Raw genomic sequence first — 18,277 nt, 5'->3', positions numbered from 1 at the left:
ACTGTTTTTAAATAAATGCAGCCTCTCTGAGGATAAGATATTTCTTTTAAAAACATTAAAGGTGCACTGTGTAAGAATCTTGCTGTAAAATATCCAAAAACCGCTAGGCCAATGTTATATATTTTGTTTAGTTGATTACTTACAATATCCCAAATGTTTCAAACTATTTGAAATCATGAGAACATTGCGATTTTAACCAGAGCAGGGGTGAGGAGTCACCAGTCAATGACATCATATCCGCTTTACCCTCGTTTCCGCTCGCACTGCCATAGTAACCATGGCGACAGACGTTGACAACTGGGTTATGCCTAGCAGGACGCTCACACTGTTGTTGTTTTGTTCAAACATTTTGAACCATAGCTAGCAGACTTTAAGACAATAAGAGGACTAATACGAGGATCAATATCATTTTGGATATACCGAGAGCTCCACGTCGCGACTAACTTTGACTTGACAGAGACGCGAGTGTTGCATGTACTTTATTAGACAGGTGAGCAAATGTACATAAAACTGATCAATGTTATTTAGTTGTTAGAATATGATCTGCATGTTATTCTAATGTTGATCTAGCTTACTTAGTCTCATACAGCCAACACACAACCTAACTAACAACATTCAACACACTAAAATGCAGTTTAGTGTGATACCCAGACAGCAAACTGACATTGAATCAACGTGGAAACGACGTCTCTCATGACATTGAAACAACGTTGATTTTGCTCATCGAATTAACGTTGAACCAACGTCAGACGCGGCATTCTTCAAAGCTAAATGAAAATCGAAAATTGGTTTGCTTTCATAACGTTGAAACAACGCGTTGATTTCAAGTTGATTTTCCGTTAGTTTTGAAAGAATGACGCGTCTGACGTTGGTTCAACGTTAATTCGATGAGCAAAACAATGTCAGATCAACGTTGTTTCGATGTCATGTTTCCACGTTGATTCAACGTCAGTTTGCTATCTGGGTAGTGTAACTGTTAAAACGAGTGAAACAGCGCTGCGTTACATCAAGTGTCATTCCTCTAATAAACTGACCTGTGTGAGTAGTAAAAAAAGCACTTGAGTGTAGTTCGGTAGAATTAGTTCTCATCAACATTATTAGATCCATCAGCTTGACGACAAGATCTATAATTCCGCTTAATGCGTTGCGTCATCAACCTACGACTTTGTTATTGTAAGAGGCTAGCGACCCCTAACGGCGAAAAAAATTACATATTGAAGCTTTAAACAAATCTAACTGACCCTAACACAAACACTGGTCACTTACCAAATGACATATATTGTTCTTATAATGTGAAGTACAGATATAAAAGATCAGTATAAAAGTATAAAAACAATAGAATTGGATGCAGAGTCCCTGCTATAGAAAGATGACTGTGTGTGTGTGTGTGTGTGTGTGTGTGCTGCAGGTGATGGAGAGCTTCAACAGTACGCTGAGGTCTTCATGCAGAATCACATTACGGGACAGAGACTCCTGCTGCTGTCTGAGAGTGACATGAGGGATCTGGGTGTGACGTCCAAAGGACACATCATACATCTGAAGGTGCCACGCTACGTCCTCCACGATTACAGCTCTTACCATTACAAATGTTAGAAATATATATACATTATTTGTCCGTGTCCTGGTTTAAACTGCTTACTTCTCTGGATTTAAACATTCTTAGAAACATTTAGGCCGTGTGTCCACCAAAGCGTTTTTATCCAGCTGAAAACGCTAGACGCTCTGCTGAAGACGCCGTGCACCGGGCGCTTGAGAGCGTTTTTGCAGCATAGCGTTTTTTTCTGTTGAGACGTTTCGTTGCTATGAAACAGAATATCCGCAGCAGTTTGAATGTTGACAGTTGGTCAGTGTGGTATTAGTCCCGCCCCTCCTCCACTGTGATTGGATGGCTGGGTAAAAAGTGACAGTGATGAGCGCTGCGTTTTATCCAAAGTTGAACATTTTTCAACTCTCGGCGACCAGTAAAAAACGCCGGGCGCTTCAGCGTGAAAAAAACACTTAGCGCCTCGTTACGCTCATGGCGTTTAAAAAACGCCGCGCTCCCATTGAAAACAATTGAAAACATACGCTAGGCGCATGGAAAAACGCTTTGGTGGACCAATCAACCAAATATATAACATTATTCGAGTGGACACAGGTGAAGACAACATTACGCAACATCAAGCTACGCCTTTGTTTTGAGTAAACGCCCTCTAGTGGCGAAAAATTACATACTTTGCCAACATAATTTAATGCGAGTTTTAATAGACCCCTTTTCAGTTGGTAAACACTGTGACTTTTTCCGTGGGCGGAGCTTAGGTGGATGCAGAACGATCCCTCTGGCCGCTTCACTAACGCTAGTTAGCAAGTATTGTTAGCTTGTTTTTTAACAATGACAGTATCCAGGGCCGTGATTGATATTTCCAAAAGTTATTTTTAACGGACGGAACCAGATTGGCCGACTTGTAGCCACCTAGTCACTCAATGCATGGACGATCTGACAGGATTAACGTTACGTTACCTCGGTTGAGTGGCCTGACTTCTACACCTACCTTATAGAGAAACCGATCGTAAAGAGAAACTGAGGGCATATAAATCTTTAGATGCCTATATGGTCCTGTACAAGACTTGTGTTTACGATCCGCAGTTCTGCCGAGCCAACGCCGAGACGACGACAATGTAAAGAGTGACATTACAGTGCGATTTTAATATACATATTCATTTTTCATCAATTCTTGCACCAAACAACTCAACAAGCTGACCTTTAACAATAGTAACAATAATTGAAGCTCCTTATTATGTAGCCGAATCTGTGCTGGTTTGTATTGGCCGCCTCCAGTTTTCACTTTGTTTTGCCTCCAGCTAGCGCCGTGACGTAACGTAACTGCAGTGGTGGAATGTAACGAAGTACAAATACTTCGTTACTTTACTTAAGTACATTTTTCACGTATCTTTACTTTACTTAAGTACAATAAATAGTGCATACTTTTTACTTTTACTTCGTTACATTTTGCAGCAATTATTCTACTTTCTACTCCACTACATTTCTACAACTTCTGTTACATTTTCGTTACATTTTCTGATCAGTTTTTCCCCTGACAAAACGTAATCTGACCGTCCGTTCGTTGCACGTTTGTCTCACCAGTGACGTTTGGTTGCCATAGATACATCAACTAAATGCGTCTCACACGCAGTGTGTTTATCATGCAACTCATACGCGAAAATTTGTTTTTACGTGCATAGGAAACACACCCTGTCTAATATGGTTAGGATTATGGCAAGCCAAGAGGTTCAGAATTACACCATAAATGAATCGCGTCTACTGCCAAACATAGTTATTAACATATAGTAAGGATAAGCATGATATTGCCTCATTGCAAGCTTGTTTCAGAAATGGTGACATTTTTTTTTCCATCATTATTGAACATCATTATAGGAGTAGGCTATTAGGTTGAATGAGTTAGAATTAAATGTTTTATTAATCATTAGAAAATAGACATTAAGATAATAAATTGTTATGCAAGTACTTTTACTTTTAATACTTAAAGTACATTTAAAATAAAGTACTTTTTACTTAAGTATGGTGGTCATTGTGTTACTTCTACTTTTACTAAAGTAAATATTTATCTGGGTATTTGTACTTTTACTTAAGTACTGAGATTCAGTACTTCCTCCACCACTGCGTAACTGTGACGTCGGCGCGTCTATATCATTTTTATAAACAGACTGAAAGCAACAACTAATAGGCTAATTCACCTCAGATCCTGAAAATAAATGAAAGGAAAGAACATCTTCAACTCAAGGTGAACAAATGAAGATTTATCAGTCACTCAGAATGTATTTTTAATCAGGTTAAAATGGTGTAAGATTTATGAATTTGATAATGTACTTATCCATTTCATTGCGAATGCAGTGTGCTTGCAGAGAGACTCCGCCCCCACGCTCTTCTGATTGGCTGGGATTTTTGATTGATTTTGTCGCATTTTGAACAGATAAATCACATCACGTCTGGATAAATCACATCACGTCACATCATGTTTATCATTTATGTGTTTCTCCTTTTTGTCTGAATACTGCTATACTCTCCCTCACGTAAACGCCGTTTCTGAGAAGTCACGTGCCGTAATCTGTCGGCATTGGTCCTCGTCTGTCGATGCACTGTGAATCGGCCTATAGAAACCAAGCAAGAAATCTCACACAGGTTTCAATATGTAAATATCTCTATATGAAGGCGATTGAACAATATGAGCAATTTTCATGTCTCGAAAATTGATTTATTTATCCCTCGAACGTAATTTTATTCCCCCCAATGAATTTTTTTAGAAATATCCGTGACGGCGTTGATGTTTAATTGAAAACTCCATTCTGTCATATTGCTAAGCTTTGAAAGAGCGACCTCTGAGAAATAATTTTTCCTCCTCTGGGAAACGCTGCTAACTGACATCACACGTCTGATCCTGCAAAGCGTTAGTATGTTCGCTCCATAGAGAGCGTGATTTGTTGAATTAATTACTCTAGATGTATATGACATATGCCAGAGCACGAATTATACGTTCATAAGTGATACACAATGGTATTAATTGTTGTTTTGCTGCTGAAAGTCCATTAACAGGTAATAATTATGCAACATTCACACACAGCTGGTCATTGGCTGATTGTCAATGCGCTGCATAACTGCATAAATCCATCTCGTAATGTTTTAAACATTGTGTCAAATCTTTTCTTTTTCAGACCGAAATTGAGAAACTCACCCACGACTACCTGAGTCTGTTCCACTTTCCTCCGTTGATCAAGGCATGTGTTCACTTTCTAGATCATCTTTCACATCGAGCTGACATGATTTTGCATTTTTGAACATGTACTTACTATAGAGTTACAATTAGGGTTAGGGTTAGAGTTAGTTACTTGTAAATTATACATAATTTACTGTTATTACTATAACTACATCACCTCAAAGGGATAGTTCACTTTGAAATTAATTTTTGGTATGTTTTATCTTACCTCAAGGGCATCCAAGATGTAGGTGTCTTTGTTTCCGCAGTATTTTCAATTTTGATATTTTTAGGTCAAACCGTTTTTGTCTGTCAGTCATATAATGGAGGTCTATGGTCACCACCTCAAAGAGCATGCACAGAGAAGTCCAGATTAAACATGATTTAATGACTCGTAAATGTAAGTACACATTGATAGCCTAAGACACGAAACGAGCGGTTTGTGTGAGAAAACGAACAGTATTTATATCGTGAAATATCCCTTTAAAATAAAGTGTTACCTAATCTTTTTTGCTTTTAGTAAACTAAACTTAATTTACTGGGTTTATCCAATTAATTTGCCCAATTGATTTGAATTGACAAGCTATGAGGGTAAAACTCAAAAAAGCCAGTGCAATATATATATATATATACTGTATATATATATATATATATATATATATATATAATGACTTGAGATTTTTTATACAGTACACAGCTAATGCATTTATATTAGTGCTGTCAAATTGATTAATCGTAATTAATCGCATCTAACGTAAACGTATTTGTTTACGTATACGTGTGTATATATAATATTATATTTATATATATTATATATATATGTCACTCTGTATGTGTGTGTGTGTGTGTGATCATGTCTGTATATATATACACACACACACACATATATTATGTAAATAAAAACATTTGACGGCACTCATTTCAATATTCCTTGTGTGCGCTCTTAGGATGGTTTGGCCACTGAAGAAGAGGACGAGGAGTGGAGCAAGACTGTAAATCTGGAGTTAGTGTTTGGATACCACTGGAAAGCAGGCACAGGCAACACGGTAAATCACTCCGCTTCATATCATGTGTAGGAGCCCTCATAGTTTTTGATAGGTTTATGATACACAGCTTAGGCCCTGTCCCAAATGTCACACTTCATATGCACTTACTGTTAACTCCACAAGACCGTAGGGTGTCCCATTTGTCATTTTAGGTTCTCAGGGCCTTAATCTGAGTTTGGCATAATATATTCTGTCAGTGACAACTTAGATTTTCATTTTTTTAAATATTGTTCACCACTACATAGGGGTGCAACAGATTGCAGTTGATCCGTGATCCATGCGGACCTGGCCCCACGTTTCGGTACGCATGTGGTTCATGGATTAATTGCTACGTTTTTATGTTTTTCGTCAACGGCTTACACATTTGAGCGATTTTAAACCATTCAAGCACAAGAAGAGGCTAAAGAGAAGTCGATCGTGCGTTTTTCATCTGTGCACACACACCTGAAGTGCGCACACACACACAGAGGCAGGTTTCAGATAGCGGGCTAACACCGAATCGATTCCTTTTTCGCGTCTCATTGTGCTTGACAAATACACAAAAAATTATGTTAAAACACACCACTAGCCCAAATACACTAGCCCAGTTTTAGGTGTTGGCTTGTGTGTGTAGGCTGTTTGGTGGAAATCATATGTGCATATATCTGTTTCCATCCACCTATTTTCATGTGTATTTTGGGTTATCGCATAAAAAAACAAGAAGATGAACATAAATTCTGAAAATACACACAAAAAAGTATTATTTTATGCGATAATAAGACATGCGCATGAACTCTAATGGGAACACATTTAAAGAAATAAATGTGGATGCATAACAAAAAAATCTTGTGACTTTGCCTCAACAGTGGATGTGATTGTGTCACCAGTGGATCAGTTTCATCGCACCGCCTCTCAAATGTTGGCTTGATTATTCTGAAACGCCTGAGCCAAAGTCTGTCATCAGAGTGATGTGGTTTAATTCCCAGAAGCGAATGCGTTCCCAAACACCAGGCAAATGAACGCGAGAGAACATGACAGCGTTTATTGCGTTTCGTCTTCGCGCTCTGAGACGCAAGTCAATTATTATAAAGGGAAAAAAGCCACAGTGGTTTCCCAGACTGCAGCAACTTCCATTTTTATTATTACAGATATTTTGCGCCAAATTTCCCAGGAAGTGACACATGTGAGATGGAAACGCTGCATTATTCACTAATGTTTAAGGCAATATTTGCGTTAAATTTGCAACTTAGGCTGGAAACAGCTATTGACATGACACTTACTTTTTTTCATATCTATGAATTAGAATCAAATTACTTTTACAAAACGCTATTTAATTTCCATATTAATACTTATTTCGAATTTTTGCAGTATAAACTCAATTTTCTTTTTATCACACAATTGCGTGTTATAAAGTCAGAATTGCGAGATCCAAAGTCAGAATTGCGTGATATAAAGTCACAATTCTGAGAAAAAAAGACAGAAGTGCGACTTTTTATCTCACAATTGCGAGTTGACATCTCGCAATTCTGACTTTATAACACATAATTGCGAGTTTATATGTCGAAATTCTGACATCTTTTCTCAGAATTGTGAGATATAAACTCGCAATTGCGACTTATCAGGCCAATTCTAAGGGATAATTCTCAGAATAGTTTAAATCTCACAATTCTGACTTTATATCTCGCAATTCTGACTTTATATCTATCAATTCTGACTTTATATCTCGCAATTCTGACTTTATATCTATCAATTCTGACTTTATATCTCGCAATTCTGACCTTATATCTCGCAATTGGGACTTTATATCTCGCAATTGTGACTTTATATCTCACAATTGTGACTTTACATCTCGCAATTGTGACTCTATATCTCGCAATTGTGACTTTATATCTCGCAATTGCGACTTTATATCTCGCAATTGTGACTTTATATCTCGCAATTGTGACTTTATATCTCGCAATTGCGACTTTATATCTTGCAATTGTGACTTTATATCTCGCAATTGCGACTTTATATCTCACAATTGTGACTTTATATCTCGCAATTGTGACTTTATATCTCGCAATTGTGACTATATCTCGCAATTGCGACTTTATATCTTGCAATTCTGACTTTATATCTCACAATTCTGAGAAATATAGTCAGAATTGTGAGATAAAAAGTCACAAATTACCTTTTTATTTTTCATTCTATGGCGGAAACAAGCTTCCATACCAACAGAGGTATGCAGAAAAAAAACTAAAACAGGAAATGATATCATAGAGAGGACCCCGCAGACCCTATGTGTCAGGGTCAATAAAGGTAATATATAAATACTAGGGCTGTCAGTTAAACGCGTTATTAACGGCGTTAACGCAAACCCATTTTAACAGCGTTCATTTTTTTATCGCGCGATTAACAGTCTTTTTGTCCTAGCAAACTTTGTAGTTTTCTTTCACATGCTTTTGCAACAGGACGCGGCATGCGCGCGCTGCGCTATGAAACCCATTAATTTCAATGGCTTGCGCCGCGCGAGGACGTTTTGTTTCATCGTCAACCAAAGCGCAAGCGGATCTTGCTAGAACGGAAACAAAACCACAGGCACGCCGCACACACTCGTTTGGGCTTGCGAGCTGGTCAAATAGTGGGTTAACGTTACGTTTCGGATGCCAATAAGATTCTGAATGGAAAGTTTACTTTAAAAAGTTGCCAAATGGTTCCATTGACGAGACCAAAGTGATCAGTGTGTTTTGTCGTTGTGAACTGAGCGATCATCATCGAAGCACGTCCAGTCTGAAATACTGCGTGATGATGGCCAAGCACACACAAACACACACACAGCTGATGCGAATTCTCCGCCCCCTCGTCAATATCAGGACCTCGTCAGTATTTCTTTCACCCTTTTATTGATGGACAGTGTTACATTGTGTGAGAGATTATTTGCTCCAAGTGAGAATTCTAGTGTGAATTTAAACACAGTATATGCCAATGTTGTTTTCAATAAAAAAAACATTTGCACAAAGCAAGCCGATCCACTTTTCCATGTTGATAAGAGCATTAAAATGAGAAAAAAACAATGGGACAAAAATAAATCAATAGACATTTAGAATAGATAAAAATGTGTGATTAATCGCGAGTTAACTATGACATTAATGCGATTAATTGCGATTAAATATTTTAATCGTTTGACAGCACTAATAAATAAATACATATAAATTATTAACGTTTAATGACAATGCATGGTTAGTTCGGGATGTAAAATGTCATTCGGTGAGGCAAAAAACTTTTCGTTTAATGTAATATATATTTAAAAACTTCTAAAAAAATTGTGATTAAAATGCAGACACTCGCATGGATTCTAGACAAATTACGATCACACCACATTTCGAATTGGCTTTTCTTGGAAATGTTACCAAGATGATTTCATTTCTAATAATCTTTTTTAAAAGAGTTTTCCTTGTCATTGTTCACTTAAAAAAGTGATTGCATTCCTCTCATCGACAATCCGAATATCGGAGAAACACAAATGTGGCGTTTCCTCACGGTTCTCTTTAATGTATGAAACGCTTGTGATTTGCTGTCATTATTTTCGCATCACCGTCTGCGCATCGTTTCCTGTGTTGACAGGGAGCTTTTGTTGCCGATGTGATGCCTTGTCATAACTGAGACTTTTTGTCTCACAATTGCGGCGCTCCTTGATTTGAAGTTGTCTTCCTCAAGTAAAAGACGCCTGTTATCGCCCTCCTCCGAAGACTGACCACCGTCTCGCTGAACGCATTTGCCGTTCCCAAGCCTCTTGTTTTGGTTCCTCTTTTTGGTTCACTTAAAAGAGGCCGCAAGAGATGAATGATTTCTGGTGTAAAGCCAGGCGTAGCATCCATCCACCCCCTCTCGCCGGCGAGCCTTTGTTTGGGCTCCTGACACAGGAGAGCGACTGCGTCTTCACTTTCCGTTTGAATTTAATCAAAAATTTAGCCAGAAGTCATTTTCTTTTTAAAAGGCAAATGTTATTTAATCTTTCAGCTGTTCATTGTCCCATCATAAATAGTCCCCTTTCAACGCGTGCGGCGGGGCTGAAGCGGGGCCGCTAATTGCCTCCTATTTCTCCTGACATGTGGTGGTTTGGTTGGGAGGAAGCTCAGCGGGAAGAAGGAAACAGGAGTCTGAGAAAATGAGAGCTAATTATTTTCCCCTGCCTGGTGTCAGCCTCCGTGTCAGCCTTGTTTTTACAAACTGCAAGGTTTTTTTTGCACTAAATAAAACAAACCCGCTTTGCTCGAGTTTTTTTTTTTGTGCCTTTTTTCGCTCGTCTCTCTCTCGCTCTCTTTCCCTCCCTCTCTCCTTCTCTCTCTCTTTCTCTCTCCCTCTCTTTTCTGGCGGTGTCGTGGTACCAGCTGCACTTCTCAAAGCCTAAATGAGACCCTACGATTGTGCTTTGCCCATCTGACAGCACAGAGTGTTTCTGTTAATGAGGATATCAGGGCTTAGTCGCCGGAAAGGTGCTGAATTATGTATGAGGTGTCATTAGACGCTTACCACGCTGGCGGTCATTACCGCGCATTGTTTCTGCTGCTGCTATTAGGCTGGGAAAACGTTTGGCAAACGCTTGGTCAGCACTCGGTCGACTTGTTACTGGACGCCTTTAAGACCCGTCCAAAAAAAAACCAAGCCGGCACGCGCTCACGGTTGCATGTTCCTGCTTGTGTAACAGGGTTATATATAGCATGTGTCTCCACTTGCCAATAATGAAGCGTTGAAATGAAAGATGATTGGTCAGGAAGGGGTTAACGGGGTTTCCTTTTGGCCGGCTGTATCTCTGTGCTGCCAGTGGCAAGGAGTCTGTGTTGCCTTAATGCAATTGGTCAAATCTGTGTTGTTTGAGGAAATTAATTGCATTCCCCCTGAAAAACAAGCGTTCTAGCGTGAAAATGTTGCCTATAAATGGTGTTGCGCGCCTTCTCATCAAACTCACATGATCAACCTCTCCTCCATTTGGCTTGGGATCTGATGTGGTCAGACCCAGGACCAGAACTAGGCTCCTCTCAAGCGGAGGACTTCTACATCCCCATTGGTTATGGCGGAGGACTTCTACATCCCCATTGGTTATGGCGGAGGACTTCTACATCCCCATTGGTTATGGCGGAGGACTTCTACATCCCCATTGGTTATAGTGGAGGACATCTACATGCCCATTGGTTATAGCGGAAGACTTCTACATCCCCATTGGTTATAGTGGAGGACTTCTACATCCCCATTGGTTATAGTGGAGGACTTCTACATCCCCATTGGTTATAGCGGAGGACTTCTACATCCCCATTGGTTATAGCGGAAGACTTCTACATCCCCATTGGTTATGGCGGAGGACTTCTACATCCCCATTGGTTATAGCGGAGGACTTCTACATCCCCATTGGTTATAGCGGAGGACTTCTACATCCCCATTGGTTATAGCGGAGGACTTCTACATCCCCATTGGTTATAGCGGAGGACTTCTACATCCCGATTGGTTATAGCGGAGGACTTCTACATCCCGATTGGTTATAGCGGAGGACTTCTAAATCCCGATTGGTTATAGCGGAGGACTTCTACATCCCCATTGGTTATAGCGGAGGACTTCTACATCCCCATTGGTTATAGCGGAGGACTTCTACATCCCCATTGGTTATAGCGGAGGACTTCTACATCCCGATTGGTTATAGCGGAGGACTTCTAAATCCCGATTGGTTATAGCGGAGGACTTCTACATCCCCATTGGTTATAGCGGAGGACTTCTAAATCCCGATTGGTTATGGCGGAGGACTTCTACATCCCCATTGGTTATGGCAGAGGACTTCTACATCCCCATTGGTTATAGCGGAAGACTTCTACATCCCCATTGGTTATGGCGGAGGACTTCTACATCCCCATTGGTTATAGCGGAGGACTTCTACATCCCCATTGGTTATAGCGGAGGACTTCTACATCCCCATTGGTTATAGCGGAGGACTTCTACATCCCCATTGGTTATAGCGGAGGACTTCTACATCCCCATTGGTTATAGCGGAGGACTTCTACATCCCCATTGGTTATAGTGGAGGACTTCTACATCCCGATTGGTTATAGCGGAGGACTTCTACATCCCCATTGGTTATAGTGGAGGACTTCTACATCCCCATTGGTTATAGCGGAGGACTTCTACATCCCGATTGGTTATAGCGGAGGACTTCTACATCCCGATTGGTTATAGCGGAGGACTTCTAAATCCCGATTGGTTATAGCGGAGGACTTCTACATCCCCATTGGTTATAGCGGAGGACTTCTACATCCCCATTGGTTATAGCGGAGGACTTCTACATCCCCATTGGTTATAGCGGAGGACTTCTACATCCCGATTGGTTATAGCGGAGGACTTCTAAATCCCGATTGGTTATAGCGGAGGACTTCTACATCCCGATTGGTTATAGCGGAGGACTTCTAAATCCCGATTGGTTATGGCGGAGGACTTCTACATCCCCATTGGTTATGGCAGAGGACTTCTACATCCCCATTGGTTATAGCGGAAGACTTCTACATCCCCATTGGTTATAGCGGAGGACTTCTACATCCCCATTGGTTATGGCGGAGGACTTCTACATCCCCATTGGTTATAGCGGAGGACTTCTACATCCCCATTGGTTATGGTGGAGGACTTCTACATCCCATTGGTTATAGTGGAGGACTTCTACATCCCCATTGGTTATAGCGGAGGACTTCTACATCCCATTGGTTATAGCGGAAGACTTCTACATCCCATTGGTTATAGTGGAGGACTTCTACATCCCATTGGTTATAGTGGAGGACTTCTACATCCCCATTGGTTATAGCGGAGGACTTCTACATCCCCATTGGTTATAGCGGAGGACTTCTACATCCCATTGGTTATAGCGGAAGACTTCTACATCCCATTGGTTATAGTGGAGGACTTCTACATCCCCATTGGTTATAGCGGAGGACTTCTACATCCCCATTGGTTATAGCGGAAGACTTCTACATCCCATTGGTTATAGTGGAGGAGTTCTACATCCCCATTGGTTATAGCGGAGGACTTCTACATCCCCATTGGTTATGGCGGAGGACTTCTACATCCCCATTGGTTATAGCGGAGGACTTCTACATCCCCATTGGTTATGGCGGAGGACTTCTACATCCCATTGGTTATAGCGGAGGACTTCTACATCCCGATTGGTTATAGCGGAGGACTTCTAAATCCCGATTGGTTATAGCGGAGGACTTCTACATCCCATTGGTTATAGCGGAAGACTTCTACATCCCATTGGTTATAGTGGAGGACTTCTACATCCCCATTGGTTATAGTGGAGGACTTCTACATCCCATTGGTTATAGTGGAGGACTTCTACATCCCCATTGGTTATAGCGGAGGACTTCTACATCCCCATTGGTTATGGCGGAGGACTTCTACATCCCCATTGGTTATAGCGGAGGACTTCTACATCCCCATTGGTTATGGCGGAGGACTCTTTACATCCCATTGGTTATAGTGGAGGACTTCTACATCCCATTGGTTATAGCGGAAGACTTCTACATCCCCATTGGTTATAGTGGAGGACTTCTACATCCCCATTGGTTATAGTGGAGGACTTCTACATCCCCATTGGTTATAGCGGAAGACTTCTACATCCCCATTGGTTATAGCGGAGGACTTCTACATCCCCATTGGTTATAGCGGAAGACTTCTACATCCCCATTGGTTATAGTGGAGGACTTCTACATCCCATTGGTTATAGCGGAAGACTTCTACATCCCCATTGGTTATAGTGGAGGACTTCTACATCCCCATTGGTTATAGCGGAGGACTTCTACATCCCCATTGGTTATGGCGGAGGACTTCTACATCCGATTGGTTATAGCGGAGGACTTCTACATCCCCATTGGTTATGGCGGAGGACTTCTACATCCGATTGGTTATAGCGGAGGACTTCTACATCCCCATTGGTTATAGCGGAGGACTTCTACATCCCCATTGGTTATAGCGGAGGACTTCTACATCCCATTGGTTATAGCGGAAGACTTCTACATCCCATTGGTTATAGTGGAGGACTTCTCACCGATTGAGCTCACCGATTGAACACACAGTTAGGGTGTGTTCATGCTTGGAATGTTTGGTTGGATTAAAACCACTGAATGCTGCCATCTGAACCCTGGTGACACCAAACAAGCGGACCAAGATCCTGAAAAGATGGATCTCGCTCCACTTCCAAACTCTACAAACTCTGGTGTGGTATGCATGAAATATGAACGTAACACGGACCAAAGACATAACGTTAAACGAACCAAAAACAGGACAATTGCCAACAGTTGCCAATCAGAGTTTAGGACAGGCGTGAGAACTGTGTCTCCTCACAGCAGATCTTCATTTGTGTGTGTGACGGAGGGATTCCTGACGCTGTTTTGGGTCATTTAATCAGTTTTTAAGCTCTTCACGAGTTCTCGGCTGGTCAAAATAGCATCATATGTAGGCTACGCACATACAGCGAGTGCATTTAACCCAGAACGCAGCACTGTTTTGGATGTTCAGTAAATTCCGTCGCGAAATAAACGGCATAAAAGCAGACCAATCAGGTTGTGAATATATCCCTACGCCTTTAAGTTTGGTAAAGCTAAGCAAACCAGGACTAAATATTTGGATTTTTCCGGTGCTGATGCTGCTCTCTCTCTCATTGCTGTCTTTGATCTTGTAATTTACCTGGTCATAAATAAAATACAGCGCTGATATTAAATTTTCATATAGCGCAAATTTATTTTCATTTTGCGGAGAGACATTTATGTGTTCTAGTGTAAATAGAACAGTTTTAACAAATCAGATTGTCTGAACAGTAAAACTTTTGTTTTTGCAAAGGATATATGTTTTCCTATACACTGTGCTTTTAAATATTCTTAAAAATAATATATATGGCTGATATTAAGATCCACAAATATATTCATTTATATTTGTAGGAATGAATGACTCCACAACATTTACGAATTTGCATTCTATTTAAGCACGTTTAGTTTCGGAATAAAAAACTACTATGACAGAACAACAGAATATTTGAGGGATAAATGTTTACAAAAGACAAAATTATCATTCCACAGGTTACGCTTAAACAGAATGCAAATCCGTAAATGTTGAGGAATGACATAATAGATGCAATGCAATGCAAAAAAAGAGATAAAGTGTATTATCCTGAATATTGTCTAATAATACTTTAGGCTCAGACTTAAATACATTATACAGGTTTCATGAATGCATAACGCAGAAGGGACACAGACCAGTTACACTGGCATGAGGATGCTCTATCAAACGACGTGCAAGTGTGTGCAGTGTGAACGGCCACATGTTTTAAGCTGTTCCCTTTGACCTCTGCGGATCTGACGGATCATTACCTCGGCTCAGCCGTGTCTCGCGTGGGCTCTCTGTGAGGGGTCTCATCTCCATTGCTAATGTGAAAGAGAATGGATGTTAAGGTGTCTCGCTCTTGTTATGCCTGAGAAACGAACACGTTCGCTTCTCTGCCCTCTGATATCTGGTAGCTTTAGTCGTCAAATCATTCTGTCTCAGAAACACGCGCGCGCGTGTGTGTGTGTGTGTGTGTGTGTGTGAATGAATACTCAAATTCAGTGATTCATTCTCAGGCTTATTTTATAGGCATTCATCAGCTGTCCTATTGAAACGTCAAAAGTCAAGACGGTGGACACGTGCACACAAGTTTCATCCTTGTTTATTGGGTATCTGCAGGATTTTTTAAATCAAATTAAATCATTTTAAACACAATATCTGCACAAATACAAATAAAAGCATATTGAAAATGTACGCAGCGCGTTTGAGCTTCTGCAAGAACCAATGAGGATCATTCTCGTGTTGCGCATCACGTTTGAGCTTCAGTAAGAACCAATGAGGTTCATTCTCGTGTTACGCATCACGTTTGAGCTTCAGTAAGAACCAATGAGGTTCATTCTCGTGTTTCAAGGGCCAATGAGGTTCATTCTTGTGTTACGCATCACGTTTGAGCTTCAGTAAGAACCAATGAGGTTCATTCTCGTGTTACGCATCACGTTTGAGCTTCAGCAAGAACCAATGAGGTTCATTCTCGTGTTACGCATCACGTTTGAGCTTCAGTAAGAACCAATGAGGTTCATTCTCGTGTTACGCATCACGTTTGAGCTTCAGCAAGAACCAATGAGGTTCATTCTTGTGTTACGCATCACGTTTGAGCTTCAGCAAGAACCAATGAGGTTCATTCTCGTGTTACGCATCACGTTTGAGCTTCAGCAAGAACCAATGAGTTTCATTCTCGTGTTTCGCAGCACATTTGAGCTTCTGCAATAAGTTTGTTCTCAAACGTCAAGAAGGTCCGGTTGAGCTTCTGTTTATTTTCGCTGATCAAAGTTTATATGTGAATAAAAGCCTAAATTCATCATATAAAGTGATCAAGTCTCTTCAGATTGTTTGGACTAAACCGTTTAATTCATATGGATTAGTTGTACGATTTCTTTATGAACTTTTTGAAGCGTCGAAGTGGTAGTTGCGTAGCTGTCAATGGAGGGACAGAAATCTCTCAAATTTATTTAAAACTATCTTCATTTGTGTTCCCAAAATGAATTAAAGTCTTACAGGTTTGGAACAACATGGCGATGAGGAATTAATGACAGAATTTTCATTTTCGGATGAACTATCCCTTTAATTTAGCAAAAAATGTCTAAAACAAAAAAAGATAGAGACTTGAAGGGAGTCTAGATATCTAGAGACCAGAGGCCAACTTTTCCACTATGTTAAAACTGTCTTAAGAACTAATTTGACACAAGGAATTAGCCATCTTACTTTTTTTATTAGACTGAACTACCTTTTTATGTGACTGACTTTAAAAAGTTAGGACCAGTCTTGAAGAACAAAAATAGATGGCTAACTTAAGATTCGTCTAAGCAGTTTATGCAACCAGCCCCAGAATATCATATAGATGACCTGAGAGTAGCCAAAACACATTAGAATCCACAAAGCAATGCATTAAAAACACTTACCTTAGCAACGCCCTGGCGACCACCCACATGTTTATTATTGGAAAAAAAACACTGCAAATTCCTTCAGAATGAGAAGAAATTAAAATATGACTTTTCTAAGCGTTTAGATTTATAATTTTGTGCTGAGAGAAATTGTAGTGACACTGAAGTGTGCAGGTAGTGTGTGTTCTCAATTCCCATTGTCGTCCTCTAGGTTGTGCTGTTGTTATATCACCCTCATACAGCTAAAACTGTTTGTTAAAAACCTGCATTATATCTATGCCGACATTTACCTTCACTTTAACCTCATCCTACACACATTTTTCTCATCTGTGTATCGCTCTGTCTTTCTGACCTCTGCAGGACTGCAAATGGAAAATGTACATGGAGCTTGATGGGGATGAGGTGGCGATAGCATATATCAAAGACGTGACCTTTAACGCCAACAGACCAGATGTAGATGTATTAAAGATGACCAAGGTACGAAATGCCATATATCACTGTAAATGATGTCTCCATTAGATTTCCACTGTGTTTTGAGGGATCCACGAGATGAGGTCATAATTCTACCTCACAACTATGTACTCCACCAACACAAGTCTTAAAAGTGTCATGATTAGAGTAAAGATCTGATGCGTGTTATGATGCCTTTCAGCCTCTGTTGTGATGTGCTTTAAAATCTAAATTACTCTGCAGCCTCCGTTTGTCATGGATAAATGGATAGTCGGAATATCTGGCACTCAATCTGTTGACTGCATAGTAAACTATGAGGTAAGTTCCATCCAAAAGACTAAAACTTTATTTTACAGTCCTGTTCTGCATGTACAGTGCACACTATCTACTTATTACATTCATTACAAGGCACTAACCCTGAACTCAACCCTAAAACTTCAGAATGAGAAGAACTTAAAATATGACTACTTTTCTAAGCGATTAGATTTATAATTTTGAACTGAGAGAAATTGTGAATGTAGTGAGATTGAAGTGTGCGATATATCACATCCAAAATAAAAGTTCGTGTTTACATAATATATGTGGGTACACTGTGTATAATTATTTTGTATATATATAAATACACACACATGCATCTATATTTAAGAAAACAAAATTATTTATATATAAAATATTTATATATAATATAAATTATATATAAATCTATATACAGTATATACATGAAAATATTTCTTAAATATATACAAGCATGTGTGTGTATTTATACATATATATATATATATATATATAAAATAATTATACACAGTGCACCCACATATATTATGCAAACAAAAACTTTTATTTTGGATGCGATTAATTGAGATTAATTGTTGACAGCCCTAATATATATATATATATATATATATATATATATATATATATAGTGGAACTGCATATTCTATAAAGTTTTGATAAAAGATTCCAAAGACTAACATTATTTTACTTTTGAATAATGTGTACAATAATAGCATTGTAAAAAAGAAGTACTGTTTACTTTAGCTTACTTTAAAAGAGTACT

General features: G+C 39.7%; 1 protein-coding gene across 3 annotated transcripts in view; it reads left to right on the top strand.

The window, feature by feature from the left end:
• map3k20a (mitogen-activated protein kinase kinase kinase 20a) overlaps nt 1–18,277 on the top strand; it is a 54,945-nt gene that overhangs the window by 32,608 nt on the left and 4,060 nt on the right. For all 3 annotated transcript variants that reach the window (XM_089132987.1, XM_089132986.1, XM_089132988.1), the window contains 5 exons: nt 1,409–1,542; nt 4,711–4,773; nt 5,699–5,797; nt 17,131–17,247; nt 17,464–17,538. In XM_089132987.1, the coding sequence (XP_088989113.1) occupies nt 1,409–1,542; nt 4,711–4,773; nt 5,699–5,797; nt 17,131–17,247; nt 17,464–17,538 (488 nt within the window). The remainder of the gene's footprint in view (nt 1–1,408; nt 1,543–4,710; nt 4,774–5,698; nt 5,798–17,130; nt 17,248–17,463; nt 17,539–18,277) is intronic.

The sequence above is a fragment of the Pimephales promelas genome, chromosome 7 (genome assembly GCF_988280905.1).
Source record: "Pimephales promelas chromosome 7, fPimPro1.hap1.1, whole genome shotgun sequence".
NCBI classification, from domain to species: domain Eukaryota; kingdom Metazoa; phylum Chordata; class Actinopteri; order Cypriniformes; family Leuciscidae; genus Pimephales; species Pimephales promelas.
This window is presented reverse-complemented; position numbering and strand designations above follow the sequence as displayed.